At 53.1% G+C, this 18,487-nt stretch overlaps 2 protein-coding genes across 4 annotated transcripts in view; one reads left to right on the forward strand and one right to left on the reverse strand.

Annotated features, from left to right (window-relative positions):
- The first annotated feature begins 2 nt into the window (after window positions 1–2).
- arl6ip5a (ADP-ribosylation factor-like 6 interacting protein 5a) lies at window positions 3–3,293 on the forward strand. Its single transcript, XM_076047911.1, has 3 exons — window positions 3–262; window positions 1,946–2,163; window positions 2,530–3,293. Exons 1-3 carry the CDS (start codon window positions 84–86, stop codon window positions 2,703–2,705), a joined length of 573 nt encoding a protein of 190 aa, XP_075904026.1. The 5' UTR covers window positions 3–83; the 3' UTR covers window positions 2,706–3,293.
- A 3,652-nt stretch (window positions 3,294–6,945) lies between these two features.
- The window catches only part of frmd4ba (FERM domain containing 4Ba), a 42,711-nt gene continuing 31,169 nt past the window's right edge, over window positions 6,946–18,487 (reverse strand). For all 3 annotated transcript variants that reach the window (XM_076047877.1, XM_076047876.1, XM_076047875.1), the window contains exons 12-23: window positions 16,606–16,682; window positions 16,103–16,244; window positions 14,554–14,695; window positions 14,309–14,442; window positions 14,099–14,215; window positions 13,574–13,802; window positions 13,167–13,223; window positions 12,905–13,052; window positions 12,241–12,381; window positions 11,010–11,767; window positions 10,542–10,683; window positions 6,946–8,157 (exon numbers count right to left, since the gene is read on the reverse strand). In XM_076047877.1, the coding sequence (XP_075903992.1) occupies window positions 8,040–8,157; window positions 10,542–10,683; window positions 11,010–11,767; window positions 12,241–12,381; window positions 12,905–13,052; window positions 13,167–13,223; window positions 13,574–13,802; window positions 14,099–14,215; window positions 14,309–14,442; window positions 14,554–14,695; window positions 16,103–16,244; window positions 16,606–16,682 (2,205 nt within the window). In that variant the 3' untranslated portion in view covers window positions 6,946–8,039. The remainder of the gene's footprint in view (window positions 8,158–10,541; window positions 10,684–11,009; window positions 11,768–12,240; window positions 12,382–12,904; window positions 13,053–13,166; window positions 13,224–13,573; window positions 13,803–14,098; window positions 14,216–14,308; window positions 14,443–14,553; window positions 14,696–16,102; window positions 16,245–16,605; window positions 16,683–18,487) is intronic.

An 18,487-nucleotide genomic window follows, 5' to 3' on the forward strand; every position in this document is an offset into this window, starting at 1 on the left:
TCGCCTCGCCTCTCCTCTCTGAAAGCCTTCCGCCGCCGCAGTTCCTATGTGCCGCGCTGTCACATTAATAAACCGAGACTATAATGGCTAAAGTGGAGCTGACGCCGCTCCGGACTTGGGATGATTTCTACCCGGGCCCGGAGAGATTCGCCAAACCGGATGTCCGGGATCTGGCCAGATGGAACAACAGAGTCGTTAGCAACCTGCTCTATTACCAGACCAATTACCTCGTCTTGGCTGTCGCCGTGTTTCTTATAGTCGGGTGAGTTCAGGACGGACACTTGTTCCGCTGCTCATCACTTTGTGGTACTTTTACATTTGGTCTCGTGAGGGATATTCCCACTAATCCTCGTGGCGTTTTGTTGCGAGTTGCCTCAAACCAAAATAGACGCGGCAGCCTACTTGCAGGGGATTTGAAGTGCGATGTGCACGACTGGTCTGTGGTGGAGATGAGTCACAACGAAGTTCCTGTTAAATTGAAAACAGGTGTTGCCTGCTGCATCTGAGAATGTTTATTTGTCCCCATTCACTCATTCGCAAAGAAAAGAATGACAACTACTGTATGTTGTTGTTGTTGTTGTTGTTGTTGTTGTTGTTGTCAACCCTAGTACACCACCAGTGCTAGGGTTGATCTCTGGTCCTTGTCAGATCCATAAAAGGCAGACTGAGACAGATGTGGTAACAAGGGGTGAGTCACCTGCATGGCTGGGCTTTTGGTCAACTGGCAGTCTGCTCCAACTAAAGCCCATCTAGCTAAAAATAGTGATGCCCAGTCATGGTCTGCCCACTGAGCTGGATGATGATGACCTGTCGTTGCCATGGTCTCAAACTGAAGATTTCACAGTTGTGTGATCACATTACCTTGATCAGCTGTTCCCCCAAACTGACGAGGAAGATAAGTGGCAATCTCATCACTTTTTGTTATCAACCTTGACCTAAATCACATGTTTGACTCTCGACTGTGTGAGTTTCATGATGATGATGATGATGATGATGATGATGACGATGCCGAAGTGTTTGTTGTTGGAAAACTGTCCAAGCGTGCACAGATGTGTGTTTTGCCTGGCTGTAGATTCCCAGGGTGTTTGAGTCTGGGAGGAGGAGCTCGGTTTGTTTAATCAACCTACTAAATACTTTAAGCATAATAGGTTTAAGCAGACTTTACAAATAACCTTTGTTTGGTGCCGTTACTGTGGCCTGAAAACCATTCTGGAATATTTGTTTGATTTTATGTTTTACTTTTTTGTTGTTTTTATCGCAGTATGAATAATTATCATATAATAAACTCCAGCAGGCTCCAGTAAACACTGTACTTAGCCGTGTATTTATGGCCTGCAGCCACTGGAGTTTAGCTTCCTGTTGTAACTGACGCATTGTTTGACTTTTCCCCACATTGGTAAAGGCCACACAAACATGGTGGACTCTTTGCCATTAACTTGTTAGAGGTATCGGTGAGGTAACTTCCCCTTTGTGACATCACACAGGGGCTGATTGCCAGACCTTTTATTGGTCTCTGAGAGAGCTGAAGAGAAATACAAAAAAAAGGGTTGAAACTGCTGAATCGTGGCTGCCTTTATTTAGTTTGACCACTAGATGGCAGTGGCACTTCAAGCCTACTTTGCTTTCAGCGAGTGTTTCTATTCCTTTTTAGTCATTCATTTTAGCTTTACCCCTGTTAAAAGTGGTTTTTCTTGCGTGGTCTGGAGCATAGAAGACGTCACTCTGTCAGGGGGGGAAAGCCTTTTAATGATCTTCAACATACTATTTGCGACAACGCGTGTGTAAAATACTGCAAGAACCTCACCACTCGGTGGAGCCAGAGAGCTGACCAACGTACCTGCCGGTGAACCTACGTTTGTCCCGCCTGTCTGCCTGTCCGTCTGTCTGTCTGTCTGTCCAATCCCCCTGCTGCTCTCACCTGTGTGCTGTTGGCGCCCCCCCGCAGGTTCATGAATCCGGTGGGGATGTTCACCGCCATGGCCGTGGTGTCCAGCGTCTTCCTGGGCTCGGTGTGGGCCGGCGACAACCGGGCCGTCATCAACAGCTTCAAGAGGCAGAACCCCACGGCGTTTGTGGCCGCGGTCATGGTGGCCAGCTACCTCCTGGTGTCGCTGCTGGGGAGCGTCATGGTCTTCATGTCTGCCATCACTTTACCCCTGATTTGTGAGTTCATGGAGGGAGTGGGGGAGTGTTCATACCACATATACATGTGCAGTTTTGTGGTCAGCTGGTTGGCAGAAGTAAACAGACTGAGTCAACGTAATTAGGTAATTAAACACATTTGGATTTGTTTATGGCGGGGCTAATGAGTGCACTCTGAAGGATTCTAATAACTTTAGCTGCGTCATCAGTCGATGAATCGTCCTCATGAATGAACCCAGCAGTCTGGGTTCTCTTCTTGTGTGTGTGTGTGTGTGTGTGTGTGTGTGTGTGTGTGTGTGTGTGTGTGTGTGTGTGTGTGTGTGTGTGTGTGTGTGTGTGTGTGTGTGTGTGTGTGCGTGTTTAACGTCTTCCTCCGTCTGCTTGCAGTGATATTTGCACATGCGTCACTTCGCCTCCGCAACATGAAGAATAAGCTGGAGAACAAGATCGAATGCGCCGGACTGAAGAGGTCGCCCATGGGCCTCCTGCTGGAGGCCCTGGGTCAGCAGGAGGAGAACCTCCAGAAGATCCAGACTCTGCTGGAGGGGAAGCTGAAGGAGTGACTGGGCTTGGAGGCCACTCGTGTTGGAACCCCACACGTCCCAGACGGATTGTTTTTTTTCGCCATTTAACCACGTTTGTACGTTTTGCCGTTAACTCTTTGAAAGGTTCCTGTGAGTTAACTCGCATGCACAAGAAAAAATAATGTAAAAAAAAACAAAAAAAACTAAGCTTTGAATGTGAAAGACGGTGTTTACCTCAGGGTTTTCTAATCACTCAGAACTTGTCTGGGCACTTTTCTCAGAACACCGATGGGGGCATGTCATGTCTTTAAACTATGCAAAGTGTGTGTCTCACTCACTCACACACACACACACACACACACACACACACACACGCACAAAAACACACAGTCTGTATTTAATCTGTCTCAGAGGCTGCATCTCAGCCAGTTTGCCCTGAACTCCTGTTAAAATAAGAGAAGCAAGTGTTGCTTTGTATCAAAGAATCCAATGTGCAAACTTGACCAAAAAAAAAAAAGAAAAAAAGGATCCTGTCAGGTTTTTTTTCCCCCTGCGTACCTTTGTAAGAATTTTACCTACATACTGACGTGTTCAGGCAAATAAAAGGACTGGTACAAAAGAGAGAAACGCTGTCTTTGTGTGTTGCGCTGTGAAGGGCCCGATCACTGAGTCAATATTGGATGTCAGGACTTCAAAGCGGCGAAGTCTGAACCCGTCCTCAGCTCTGTTCCTCCCTGCACACAGGATCCTGACAGCGCCCCCTGGGTGATGGATTGGCCAACTCCACTCTTTCATTTCCACTGGGGTCAATGCTGATCAGTGGCTTAGCTGTAGATGATACTGTGGTGAGCGCTGCTCAGTAGACGGGACGATTGGCCTGCAGCTGTTTTCTCGTCAGACTCGGTCCAGTCCTCTGTCAACAAAATATTCCAGCGGCAACGTGAGGATCTGGACGAGCGTGGAGATAATGATAGATACCTCGACACGCCGGATGGGTCGCTTCACGTGTTCGTGGAATTTAGTTCAAACGGCTCGTTTCCAACAAATTTAGTTGGAAACGAGCCTAACAGAACTTCCAGGCTGTTGTCTCGGCCTCTTTCTGACAGCCTTCTGCTGCTGACTGGTCCGGTCATATTCCAACTGGGTGAAAGCGAATCAGACTGGGACATTTCAAGATTTGGACCTGCAGGAATTCACGTCTGAAGCCTCAGCCTGTCCAGCTGCCTTACGTGGTGGATTTAAAGGAACAGCGCGCAACATTGGGCTGCATTTAATCCCTGTTTCTTTCTTCTTGCCAGCTGTGATGTCGGGATCAAATCCCAGTGGCACAACCAGGCATCGGCGTTCACCTTTTGCTCACAAAATCTCCTGAACCTTCTTCACCCTTTGCTCACAAACTCTCCAGAACTTTCTTCAGTCAGGCAGTGACATTTCACATCAAGGAATGTTTGGTGTTTTGAGGTTGAGCCCTGTGGCGACCTACGCCCACCTCGGTGTAACAGCATTCTAGTAGCTCCCCAAGCAGAAAAGGCTCCACCCCCCCCCCCTGCTGCTGCTGTGATTTACGTCGCCTCCCGCAGCGCAGCGCCTCGCGTCTGCCTTGTTGTGAAACTCGGCAAGTGAAACCGAAGTGCCGCCAAGACGCTGCATTCAAGTCGTGTCTCTACTGGCAGAGCAGCAGAGGTCTGATTCCTTCTGATGAGAGCACTGAAAGGATCCTCTGTGTGTGTGTGTGTGTGTGTGTGTGTGTGTGCGTGTGCAGCAGCTGCTGTACACTTTGCAGGTGTGTGTGTGTGTGTGTGCGTGTGTGTGTGTCTTCCCGTCAGCAGACACGTGCTCGTCCCCAAAAGAGGAAGTGCAGCGGCAGAGCACAACACTTGCTATTAATCTGGTGTGTTGTTAGTGCGGATGAGCAACACACAGCTGACACTTTGAGTCATCGAGAAACTACTGCACCCACCCACCCCTCCCCCACCCAGAGGGGTTGGGGCTTTTTTGCGCTAGCGGCTAATTAGCGACACCTCCTCTCTGCAGGGTTCGACGGCCCGTGTCTGCTAAATTAGGCAACACGGAGCCACAGAACTGTGGGGAAACACCAGTCGAACGTGTTGTCGGGTTGTTAGACGCCCTCAGACGGGACGGGGTCTCCCGTCTTGACCCCTCTGGCGCTGTGGTGGCGGAGCTATTTAGCGTGCTTGGTCAGTCACACCGCCTGTCACCCGGCACGTCCCGCTGCTCGGACCTCCATGGCGGCCGATCATGTGACACAATAGCCTTGCCCTCTGGTGACCTCTGCGGTCGGCAGCCTCTCTGCGTCCAATGCTGGTTTAACCGGGTGATTGGAAGGTTAACTCACATTAGCCGTAGTGGCTGTGTGGATCCTGCAGAAACCACAGCAGCATAATCTGATTTATGGCCACTTAAATCTGAGCCTCACCAGCGGTCGGATCGCGAACGGCTGCGATCGGCACCTTTTAAATCACATACAAGTGTTTCAGTCCACTGATTATATATATAAATATATTAAAAAAATCGATTTCTCCTGAAGTTGATGTGAATGTAGATTTACAGTAATCCTATTTGGGAAAGATTTTACAAGCACTGTAAAAAGTGGATATTGTCTATCAAATCTAAGCCAGCAAAAAAAACCACCTAATTTTTAATTGTCTGTTGTGCATGACAGAAACCACTAGAGTCCTCTTGGCCAACAGGGTTTTGGCCCAAGGTCAACATTTTTCACTACATTCTGAGGAGCAGAGAAAAACTTCTGGGTCGGTACTTTGCTCCACTATTCCCGCAAAGAAAAAAAATTCTTTTGCAATTGCAGCAGGAGCGAGATGATCCAGATCTGACACCTCGAGCTGCATGGCGAGGATTCTGGATTTCTGCAGCCTCACCTAAGCTCCTTCTTATCGGCATCGTAATTAAACAGTGCTGACATCAAAGCGAGCTCGATGTCAAATCATAGCTCTCAGATGATGAACGCGGGGGGGAAAGAGGGCCTTACAAGCTCACGAACCCTCTGCCTGGTGAAGCACTCTGTTGCACAGAGGTTACACAGCAGCCGATTGTTTGCGCGGTGGGGTGAGTGTCAGCTGGAGCAGCCTGGGCCTGCTGGCTGGCTGACTGGCTGGCTGGCTGGCTGGCTGGCTGCAGCTGTTGTAAAACAGCAGAGACGGAGGGAGACAACTGCATACAAAGCGCAGCCTCCTGGCCCGCCGGCGCTGCGGGGTAGAGTGTCTGAGACCTCCCCTGAGTCTGATCAAGGAGCGCCGGCGGCCGCTCAAGCTCCTCCCGCTAAGCCTTGCTAAAGAGGCGGCAAGAGGCGGTGGGAGTTATGAGGCAGGCAAACAAGGTGAAAGGTTATATAGGTGGAATATACGAGGAGGGAAAGGAAGCAGGAGCGCAGCAGGCCCACCGAGCGAGCCCACACACAGGTGCCAGGAAGGAGTTGTTCTTGTCTTCTTTCTGTCTTCATTCTCTGGCTTAAACAGCAGCTTGTCACGAGGACAGAGGAACGGAAGAACGGGTTCTGGCCGCCCGATGGGCGTGGCCGGCTTTAAAGACAGGTTAGGTCAGTTTACGGCTTAAAGGTGCAGAAAGAGAGAGGGAGGGATTAATCCGGTCGGTGGGAACGCAGCGACTTGGCTCCACTCGTTTCTGAATAAAGGGGACAGATGTCTGCAGACGTGCTTCCTGCTGCGGTCCCTGAACGCAGCACGGAAAGATAGTGAAACCGTAGGAGGCTGCAGGTACATTGTGGGCCAGGGGCGGAGCCAATCCTGCAGGCTAATAAAATGCAAATGAGACTGCGTGTCGTTTGGGCTTCGTTTTCGAGTATCGTGCTTTCAGTGACCTCAGTTTCAGTGAGTGAGCGACGCCGAGCAGATGTTCACTTCTGATTCCAAAGTCTGCTCAGTGGCAGATGCAGCAAAACGCCAGGAGGTTGGAAACAGACCAACCGTCTTTTGAGATTCTGTATCACAAAATGATCTGCATCAATGAATGTTTAGCTTCACGTCGACTGCAGTCACACCATGTTTGTTTGATTAAACCCTTTCTCCTCATTGTGAGACTGATTCTGAGTCACACAACTGGTCTGATCCAACTGATCCCACCACAAGTTTTGGCCAAACAGTGATGTTATGAACCCCTGCTCCGTGTTGGTTGGCCTCTCAGTGCTGGTCATTGCGTCCGGCAGTGCTCCTCCTGACAGCGCCACACCAAAAGCTGCAGCTCCGATTAAAGACGCGACTTGATTCAAAGACAGATTCAATCGTCCGTTTTGTTGTTTTAATCAAAACAAATGCAATTATACAAATTACTAAGAACCAGCTTAACAACAGTTGCTTTCCTATATATTACATGCTTTTTTCCCCTCCCAAATACATAAAAAAAAAAACGCTCAACAAAAAGCGACAGAACCAGTGTATTTACAGTAGCGGGGCTTAATAATAATTAAAAAAAAAAACACCTCGGCTCTCTTGAGGAGAGATCGGCAGCACCGCTCCATGATTTCCAGCATGGATGAAATAAACCACGTCAATTTTTTCAAACAAACAAAAACAAAACAGAGAAAGCAGATGTGCTGTGTTCCTGCAGGGGCTGAGGGAACGCGGCAGGGGGGCCAGTAATACTCAAGTGTTTGGCTCAATTGCGACGCTACGGCCGTTGAGAGGCGTTAACGGGACAAAGCGGGAAGTTGGTGGTGGAAGTGGGTCACATGACGGCAGAACCTTTCAGGGCAGGAGAAAAAAGTCTCATTTTGAACGAGTTCAATCCTTCATTTGGATAATTCCTTTATCAGTCTTCGTCCACTCCTTCATACTCGGGGGGTTCTCGTTCACACGTGGAAGAGTGTGTGTGTGTGTGTGTGTGTGTGTGCTCAGATGTCTCCACCAGAGTTGCTTCTGGTCCTCGGGAACCTGCTCTCCTCCCTGCACTGAGGGAGGCTGACAAGAGTTTGGTGCCTTTGGTTCCCTTTGGTTCTACCACACAATCCACAGCAGGTCCAGGTGTCACCACCACAAACACAACCCAGACACCGAGACGGACGGACGGACGGACGGACGGACGGACGGACACACACACACACACACACACACACACACACACACACACACACACACACACACACACACACACAGAGTTTGGCAACTGCGCTGAAGTGAAAACGAGGAGTTCATTCCCTTCTGCACGCTGAATTCCACAGAAACTGAAATTCCTTCATTCTTTGGGCCCTCTTTGGGTCCACGGAGAAGCAGGCTGAGTGCTGAGAGCAGTCTTAAGGCACAGCGACGACTGGTCCAGGCTCAACGGCAGCACCGACTGCGGCAGGATCGCTGGGGGTGGGGGGGTAGGGGGAAGGGGCAGCTAGACGATGGTTCCAGGTTTGGCGCCTTCGTGCCAGTAAATGCTGTCGTCCGGTTCGAGGCGGCCGCTCATCTGATGACCAACGTGTGGTTCCATCTGGCTGATGTCCACGTAGGATCTGGTGAAAGGAAAAAAAAAAAAAAAACTTTAGCTGGACTGAAGAGGCGGTGAAACGTGGGCATCTTTGGGCAGGTTGCCAGAGTTCAGGCATCCGGCTCCACCGGTTCTCCGGAGCCAACGAAGAGGAAAGACATTCGTGTGCTCCGGGTTAATGCACACGTCACTTTCAGACTTGGTTAAAGGGACAGTTCACGCACAAAGGAAGTTTCACCCTCCGCCACCGTATCATCTTTAGAGCCACTCTGCCGATGCAGTGGAGTTTCATGAAGCCTTCGGCCCACCAAGGCGCCAAGCGCTGACGTTAACGCCGTGTTTTTAGTCACGACACGTCTCCGTGTTCACGCACAGCAACAGCTCAGACCAGCCAGAGCGCGACGCAGCCGCTGCTGTTTATTACATGCCTGCGTCTCACGAGCGCTGCGGACCGCGCGCGCTCCCGTACGAGAGGGGTACGCTGGACGCTTTGGCTGAAAACGCGGCGCTAACGTCACGCGTGAGTCACAGTGGAGCACGGCCTTCTGAACACTTGAACGACAACAAGTGCACGAGCGGCACGAGGAGAAGATCCACGGAAACTCCAGAGCGGTGAGTGGCGAGGTGATCTTAACTCTCGGTGAACCGTCCCTTTATGCACCACAAGAAGCGTTCAACATCACAGCAGATGCACAAACACAGCCTTTAAAAGCAGCCAGAGTCACACTTCACATCTGCGGTGACACCTGCAATAATAACACAACAAATGACTTGGAGAGAGAGAGAGAGAGAAAAAAACAAAAAAAACAACCCTCCATCACTTTTGGCTTGAAATCTCATTAGCAGGGCTTTTAAAGTCCTGTCAGTCACTTCTTTGTCTGCGCCGGAGCTTTTATTATTAAAGGCGAGGGTACATTTTCCCAGTCAGTGTAATAAGGAGCAAACCTCAGCAGAATCCCTGCAGGGCCGGCCATCCTATTAAAACTCAACAGGCTCAAAACTTCCACCACAAAAGGAGGCAAAGCAAAAGTGAACGGCTGCCACTGTGCAGTGAGTGGCTGCCACTGATCCACTGCGCGGGCCAGAACACAGCCCAGGTCCACTGCAGGAAAATGTGACCGCTGGATGATTGAAAAATTAAACATGATGTCGGCCAGAAGAGGAAGTACGGCAAGCAACTTCCTGCAGGACATGCGTGTAGAGCGTGGCCATACATGACAGTTCATCCAGGAGGTTGCAAAAATAAAACAACACTGCGAAGCTCACGTCAACACAGCAGCAGCAGCAGCAGCAGCAGCAGCAGCAGGCAGGCTGGCGGCGGCGGCAGGCTGCGGGAAACACGCGTCGGCGCCGCCACTTACTTACTGGGAGCCGCCTCTCAAAAAGGACACCGCGGCAGCAAAGGATTCTGGGCCACCTGCCTGACCCGGCGGCCGGGGGAGTAGGAGGAGGAGGAGGAGGAGGAGGGGAAGGAGGAGGAAGGCAGGGAGGAGGTGGAGGAGGAGGCGGAGGAGGAGGAGCTAGCTGGGAAAACGGCGCAGCGCCGCTGGCCGTCGGGACTGAGCCAGGAGCTACACAACCGGGCCGCACCGCATCTACGAGAGAGCAACGGGCCAGTGGACAGTTAGGCACAGAGGAGGCGGAGCTGCAGCGGCAGCCCAGGACACACCTGCAGTCCTGCAGGGCTTTCAATCAACGTCTTCCAATCCAAAGTTAAAGGCCCCATTATGAGCAAAACACAGGCATGCATGTTTGATCAGATACAGTCAACGTTCTATTTGAACGGCTAAAACTGGTTGGTGAGACCTGGACGGAGGGAGGGGGGGTTGGGGGGGGGCAAACAGAGAAGGGTGCGACTACTCAGAGTCGAGCGAAGACGCAAACTTGACAATCTAGAGGAAGTAAAAGTCGTAACAAGTTTTCCGTTGGTGAACCAGGATCATTAACGGCTCTCCGTCCATCCTGGCGAGTGTATGATTCAGAAAATGTGTGCTGAAAAACACAGAAATCAGCCCATTGTGATGTCACAAAGGGCACTGATACTGCTCCTAAGCAAGTGGCCACGCCTCCACCCTGTTGGCTCCTCCAGACACCAAGCATCAAAGTTAGCAGAGAGCTAAACCCCCCCCCCCCCCCCCTCATGTTTTTTCCACTGGAGGCCGTTAACACAGGGCTAAATGTGTTCCTTCCTGGAGATCCGCAGTGTTTGTGAAAATCCAACCACCTAATATGGGACCTTTAAAGACAAGATGGCTACAGTGTAGTTGCAGCTGAAAGAGTTCGAATGGCAGCGCAGTGGCGGCTTCCTCCCTCTGCGGCCAATCAAAGAGCAGCACTTAGCGGTGGGGATCAGCGGGATCAGGACGCGGCTTAAGCGCCTAAGAAGCCCAGGCTTCTCTTTCTTCTCACCTGCTGTGCGCTGTGTGGCTGTAGTGGGCCGTGCTGTGGCTGTAGCTCTGCTGCGCGTGCACGGGCTGCTCGTAGTCCACCATCCCGCCGCCGCCGCCGCCGCCGCCACCGTGCCAGTTGCCAGCCGAGGGCGCCAGGGACACTGCAGGAGGAGGGATGGAAAAACACAAAATAAAGTCAACCAGCAAACAACCCACTGTGAGTGTGAGTCTCCTGTAGGGCTGCACCATTAACTGTAAAAAAAATAACTGCCACCTCACTTCTAACTGAGGACGATTCTGGCGCATTTTTTTGGGGTCATTCGCCAAAGAAAAACAAGCGCTCCGACTTTCCCACTCAGCAAATGGCATTGCAACAATGCAACCCGTGAGGCAGAGCAGTGGAGAGGCTCTGTCTCACCAACAAGGTGAACGTGTGAAACGCTTTGAGAGGAAGACTCGTGGGCCGGGGTGCGTTGCTGCTCCTGACCTGAGGAGTAGGAGGTGCTCCTGCTGCTGTGGCCGTAGGGCCCCGGCAGGGTCTGGTAGCCCAGGCTCTGCTGGGAGCCTCGGTCGTAGTCGTAGTTGTTGTACGGTGTCTGCTTGTGCGCGGCGTTGCGCTGGTACCAGCCCCTCAGGTGCTCCGCCACCAGCGCCTTCTGCACGTTCTTGCTGACGTGCTGTGGCGGCGGCGCGGCCGGCCGGTGCCTGGGCGGCCGCAGGGTGGCATACGGGTTGCTGTGCGACATGCCGTCCATTTCGTCGGCGCCGTAGTGGGCGTGGTAGGCCGGCGCCGGGTGGTAGGGGGAGGGGTTGACGCTGTAGTGGCCCTCCGTCTCGTTGTCGTACACGTACACTCCGTTGGAGTAAGGCTCCGGCTCGGCGTAGGCGGGGTAGCCGGTGACGTAGTAGGCGGTGGTGGTGGGCCGGGCCCGGGGCTGGGGGGCGTAGTAGCGGGCGTCGGGCTGCGCCAGGTTGGGCATGCTGCCCGTGTTGGCGTAGACGTCCCTCCGGTGGCGGCCGCGGACCCGCCGGCGGGGGCCGTGGTTGCCCGGGACGGCGTACTCCACGCTGGACTGGCTGGTGTAGGACGAGCCGTCGTCCAGGACCTCGGTGCTGTTGCTGCGGCGGGCCGGCGCCAGGACGAAGGTCCGCGCCGGGGGCTCCGCCTCCACCTCGCCGGCAAACTGGGACTGCGACTCCAGGCTGCCGCTGCGCTGGCGGAAGTGCTGCGGGCCGTCCTCCGACCTGCAGGGGGCGACACATCGACGTGAGCGGAGGGAGGGAGGAGACCTACTGCGTCAGAAGCGCTGTCCATGGTGACAACCAGATTAAGACATCACATTCCACAGTCTGGAAGCTTTTCTGTTCTTGGTGTGAGTTGATGTGCCAATATTGCATGAAACACGACCCCTAGAAATGTGCAAAGCCTAAATATTGCAATAAAAAAAACTGCTGATGGAAACAACTAAACCTGGATTTAGACGCCAGCAGAGTTATGATTGGACGGAGGAAGAGACGGAATATTTTTTTACAAGTAATCAAAGAGAAAAACACAACAACCATTCTTGACAGCAAACAAACAAAAGCAAACTCTTTGTTCTTGTAAAATCTTGTACTGTGCAGTTTACTCCTATGCTTTACTACTTGTACTACTGCTTGTACTACTACGCTACCCATCTGTCCATTAGTTTTGTTTAGCAGTGTTTTGTTCAGCTCACCGGAGCTGCGTGCTGCTGTAGGCGTTGCGGGTGAGGAGGGGGGTGGGGGGCATGCTGCGGGCGTCGCGGGGCTGCCTGGAGGCGCTTCTGAACGGGCTGCCGTGGCCGCCGTGGTGCGCCGAGTCCAGGCCGTAACCCAACCTGGTGGCCAAGAACAGACAGAGAGCAGGTTGGCAGGTTGTCGAGGCCTCGGACCGGCGTGGAGCTCTGGAGGACATTGTTTTCAGCTGAACGCCCGCCTGGCGTTACACAGTCCGGCGAGCCGCCTCCTCACGCAGCAGCAAACACAACCACAGGGTGAAGCTTAAAAAAAAAAAACCAAAAAAACTGAGGCGCAATCTGTGAAGCCCAAGGCGGAAAAAACAAAACTGGTGTCGTGCTGTAAACAGGCGCCGACTCCGCCTCCAGCTTGGACTGGTGGTCTGATACTTTAACAGGCAGCGACATGTTTTGGTTTTTTTTTCCCCTCCTCTATTTTTAAAGCTGGAGTGTTGGACAGATAAGTAGGAGATTGTTGAAGAGGCAGCAGCAACAGCAGGAGGAGGAGGAGGAGGAGGAGGAGTGGGGGAGGGGAGGAGGTGACTGGCAGGAATGCGGCTCTGGATCAAGTCTGCAGGTCTGCACAGGCTCGAAGAAGAAGAGATGAGTGTGAGTGGCTGTTTACCTGCTGTCTGCGTGCTGCTGCTGCTGCTGCTGGGAGGAGGAGGCCCGTCTGTCCTGGCTGTAGTGGATCTCCAGGGTCTCTGCGTGGTGAGGCCTCGGTGAGTACTGCACCGATCTGGACCGCTGCCTCTGGGAGAGCAGCTCGTCGTCTGCAGGGTGACAGACGGCAGCTTGGTTACATTCTGGGAAGGTGGGTGGATGTGTGTGTGTGTGTGGGGGGGGGGGGGTCGATGACGAGCAAACGACTGCGTCTGAACACTGACCGTCGTCCAGAGTGAGGCTGTCGGACAGCGAGCTGAGGTCGGAGGGATTCACATCGTCTGAGGACAGGAAGCAGGAAACTCAGTAACACCTCTGACACTCTCACATTGTTTCTGCAATAGTTTTTGATTTTCCTCCAAACTAATAAATACAATAACTGCAACATTTAAAGGTCCCATGGTAATTTTATCAGCATTTTTGCATAATACTGTCCGTTTCTCAGTGAACTTCCCAGAGGACAAAAAAGTCCATTCTCCAGTTTCCTTTGCTCGATGTTTCAGAAAACGTGTGACAAAAAAACATTCCGGAGATCAGCCCTCTGTGATGTCACAAGGGGTAATGAAACCTCTCTCTCTGAAATCTCTCCTTGGTCAGACATTGGTTAGCCTGAACTGTGCGGCTGGCCTACCTGCGAGGATGAGCGAGGCTCTCTGCGTGGGCATCTTCCCCTTCTTCACCCTGTAGGCGTTGATCTCCTTCTCCATCTCCTCCAGCTTCCTCATGGCGTCCAGGCAGTTGCTCCTCCTCTTCTTCTTCACCGTCTTGCCGAGGTCGGCCTCGTTGGACAGCTTGAGGGCGGCCTCCACGATCTTCTGCTGCAGGGCGAAGCGGCTCTCCAGGTTCCTCAGGTGCGGGTCCTGCAGTCGGGAGGAGGAGGAGGGGGAGGAGGAGGAGGAGGAGGAGACGCGGCTCAAAACACACTCACAAGACACAGCGGGGAGGAAACTGGCTCCGTCAACATCCGGATGCGAGCATTAAAAACACAGCGAGCTCTTAATCCCTCGACTTCAACCGTCAGGTGATGTTGCTCATCACCAGGTAAACAAACATTGCGGTGGAAGCTCTGTTTCAACACAGCATCACTGAAAACATTACGTCAGGGCGAGAGGAGGCATCTGGACGACGCCATGCGAGGGGAAAAACAGCTACCGACCTCGTCGTAGGGGAAGAGCTCGTCCAGCTTGAAGGCCGTCCCGACGCGGCGCCGCACCTGAGGAGCCTTCTCCCCCGAGGCCAGGGGGTAGTCCCTGGGCAGGTGCCCGATGATCTCCTGCGGGGGAGGGAGGAGTCATAGGTGAGGAGGAGGAGGAGAGCGCAGACCTTCTGCGACGAGGTTGAGGACAGTCGGGAGGAGGAGACTCACAGCTTCTCTCATGCACACTTTCTTCAGCTCCTCCACCTTCTTGGCCAGCGTGTCCTGAAGCTCCTTCTCCTTGCGCCGCAGCTCGGCCACCTTCTCCTTCCTCTGCTCCTCATTCACCTCGGACTCGGCCGAATCTGAAGCAGACGCACGATTAACTGCGATTAGCTGCGAGTTAAAGCCTCCTCGCTGGCGCTCTTCCGCCAGGGGACAGCGGGACGATGAGTTGTTGTTTCTTTCCATCTTACCGGCTGAGACGAGGCTGCCGTTGCTGGCCATGATGAGCTGGTTCTTGCCGCCGATGCTGGAGAGTTTGGTGACGCGCGGGGCGCTGATCTCCGTCAGGTCCACGGCGATGTCCCCCGTGCTGCGCGTCGTCGTCATCTTGGACTGCCGGGGCAGGAAAGAGAGACGGTGAGGAGAGAGAGAGAGATGAAGAGGCGGGATGGACGGAGGGACGGAGGAGAGGGAGAGAGAGGGGGGGGGGGGGTAGGCGGGAGGAAGTGAGAGTATTTGGGCTTCATTTGCATAACCGGTATTCTGAGCTCAGTGCTCTCATCAATCAGAGGAGCTCTATTCCTGGACCAACACTGACACACCAACCGCCTTTGAAGGAGACTCTGGCTGAATAATCTCATTCCAGTGGAACACACACACACACACACACACACACACATACACACGCGCACGCGCACGCACGTGCACACACATATTTTCAGATGTCAGGCACTTCTTTTTCACATTTTCTGTTATATAATAGTAATAATAATAATAATAATAATAATAATAATAACTTTATTTATATACGGCTTTTCATACATTATCAATGCATCTCAAAGTGCTTCACAGACAGAAATGTAACTACACAGACCGCCAGTCTGAATGAGTTAATTGTCCCAAAATGCAGCAATCCTTTCTCTCACGCCTCCCTGTGGCCGATGAACTACCTGCCAATGAACTCTGCCAATGAACTCCAGAAAGAATTAAAATCCATTTTTCTGAAGCACCAAAGGGCACCCCGACCCTCTCGCAGGTTACTGACCACACCCCCTGCCAGGTGTCGGCTCCGCCCTCTCAGACCGCCTTGTTTGTCGTCCTAAGACAACATCAGTTTTGGGGTCACTCTGCAAACAGAGGGCTAAACACACTGCCTTCCTGTTGCATTTGCTCCTGGATGATGAATGGTGTGAAGCTGCCCTGCTGGAGTGCAGTGCTGAAGACAACAGCTTTCAATAGTTTCCAACAATACGGCAGCTTTGAAATCCATCTTTCCCCTGGCAGCAGTGGGCGCTCCTGTCTGTCGACTAACCTCAGGTTCACTCGACGACAGTGAGACTCGGTTCCTTTTCAGCGCGCGGCTGTGATTTCCCAACACCAAGGTGACCTGAGGGCGGGGCAGTTTACACCTGCGATGACCAATCCCACAGTCATTTCTGGGTCACAGCTGCGAGACACGGTTCAGGAAGTGCTGGGCTTCATACTAGCGATTGCGCAGCAACCTTTCAGACGGACCCTCAGTCCATTAAGGACGTCACGCCTGGTTGGTTTTAATCTGGCAACTACAGCCAAGTGGAAACACTTTGGCTCATTCCAGCGGGTGAAAAGATCCGTGGAGAAATATCAAATCAGAACCCCCCCCCACCCCCACCCCACACACACACACACACACACACACACACACACACACACACACACACACACTGGACCTGTGCGAGCAGCAGCCTCCACCTTGAGGAGCTGCCGTCAGGACGCCTGAACAAAGCAAATGAACTGAGAGGGAAGAAACAAGATGCTCACTTTGCTCTGCTTCCTGTCCAGGTAGAACTGGTGCTGACTGATGGCCATGGCCCAGATGGTCTTGATCAGCGAGTGGCTGGCATACCACGTGTGGATAACCAGGCCCGTTTGTCCGAACGTTCGCTTCGTCACCGTCTTCCTGCTGTGGGGGCGATGAGAGCAGAGGCCTCAGCGACGACTCCCAGGGAAGAATGATCACATCAAAACGGCGTGACGAGCCAAAGGGCGGCGCAGGATTAAAATCTTTATCTCATTAAAACCGGCGGGCTGTCTGCGTCGCCGCGGCGTGGAGCAGCGTTAAAAGCCGCGTGAGGTTTTATGACGAGAAGCGGCCCCTCTTCCACGGCAGGAAAACACTCGTTTCACAGGCAGGTTGCGGCTGTTAACACCGTGTCCTGAACAGGCCGCTGACCCCGCCCCCCCATCCCCCGGCAACTCAGATGGGAAGGCTGACAAAAAAAAAAGCGGGAAAAAGACAAAGCAGTTTTTTTTTCTTCTCTGACCTTTGAGGGTCGTTCACCTCCACGGCAAATTTCTTCTCTCGGAAGTAGAGATTCTCCAGCTGCCTCCAGTGGAAGAGCTGCAGGAGGAGGGGGGGGGTGGGAGGAGGAAGACACAGTTAACACCTCACAGAATAATGAAGACAACACAGGAATACTGATGACTCGCTGCGCCTGTGACGTTACAGAGCCGGCGTGTGGAACTTTTAAAAGGCAGCAGGAGGACGGGGAACATTTACCCGCGAGCTTTCAGTTCAAGTCAATAAGCATTAAAACAAAAAAACAAAAAAACAACTGCTGCGCTTTCATCCGCTGATGCATCCACATTCACAACAAGGTTCAGTTCCAACAGCGAGGAAGGCAGCCGTGTTGTGCGTCCACGGTCGCCTCGAACGTGGACCTGCTCCGGGTTTACTGACACCACAGCTCGAGTGCGACCACGTTCAGCTGGTCTGCGGTCGCCTCTCTCACCGTTAAACCGCTGCTAAACCAACCTCACCGGCCGGATCAGCGCGAGGACAGGCGGAGGGAAATTAGAGCGGCCACGCTTTGCATTCTGCCACAGTTCAAGTGTTGTAGAAAGTCAACACGGCAGAAAGTAACAAACAAACAGGCAGGCAGGCAGGCAAGTAGGCAGGCAGGCAGGCAGGCAGGCAGGCAGGCAGGCAGACAGACAGGCAGACAGACAGACAGAGCAGCAGGCGAACAGGTTCAGAGCAGCAGAGGAGCCACAAGAACGTGAGAGAGTCAGAGTGGGACAGGAGGCCAAACATCTGCTCGACTGATACCAGGCAAAACACACACACACACGCACGCACGCACGCACGCACGCACACACACACACACACACACCTCCCAGCCAGCGTGTTAGAAACCGGCTCCTCCAGAGGCGGAAGCAGAAAGTGACGGCGTGGCGGCGAGAAGAGACGGACCGAGAGAGAGAGAGAGTTCCTTCCCCTGGTCTCTGGATCACAGGTGGGAAGAGCCAATCACGAGAGAGAAGCTCACCGTGTGTGTGTGTGTGGGTGGTGGTGGTGGTGGTGGGGGGGTGACTCCCCGCTGATCTCCTCGCTCGCCCCTCTGACTCGGCCGTTCCCACAGGGCTGCTGCTCCCTCCGACAATGCTGCCTCTTGTCTGTCCCAGCCTGATAGGTGCACTGGGAGTTTCAGCTGAGCTGGCCACGCCCCTCTCACCACCCCCTCTGTGACCTCACACACTGCTCTCTCCCTCTCTCTCTCTCCCTCTCTCTCTCTCTCTCTCTCTTTCTCTCTCTCTCTCTCGCCCTCGCTCCCCTGTCAGTCGGACCAGCTGAGCAGGTAGAGCGTCGCCGGCTGTGTTTGCTCAGAAGAGTCGCTCGCTCGCTCGCCGCTCCTGAGCGCCGCCCCGCCTCGGCGGCGCCAGACGAGGAGCTCAGCGCCGCACCGTGGATAAACCTCCGCCAACTGGGAACTTCTCCGGCTCCTCTGTCACATGCAGCGGCTCTCTGGCATGTTGTCGGGAGTGTCTTACTAGGGTTTAATCATTAGCAGGGGCTCGCCGCGGCGCCAGGCCTCTGAAACCGCCGCACGCCGCACAAACACTCACACCAGGGAAGATGAGGCAACGCTGCGTTCATTAGACTCATGTGTTCCCCAGCAAAGACTCCATTTGGATCTCATTCCAAGTTATCCTCCAATGATCAACTGACACTGGAAATTTAACCAACGGCAGAGGCAAAAAGTCAAGGAATGAGAGAGAAAATACAAAACACACTTGACCAACAACGACCAGTGTGTATCCTGAAGTGACTTCTGGGAAACAGGAAGTCTCAACAACTCGCGCTAAGGGGACACACCGAGCCTTTTGTGAGGTCACAAAGAGCACCGATACTTCTCCCTGGCTGGT

The sequence above is a fragment of the Nelusetta ayraudi genome, unplaced genomic scaffold, assembly GCF_046127955.1.
Source record: "Nelusetta ayraudi isolate G7.1 ecotype Tasmania unplaced genomic scaffold, CSIRO-AGI_Nayr_v1 ptg000096l, whole genome shotgun sequence".
NCBI lineage: Eukaryota > Metazoa > Chordata > Actinopteri > Tetraodontiformes > Monacanthidae > Nelusetta > Nelusetta ayraudi.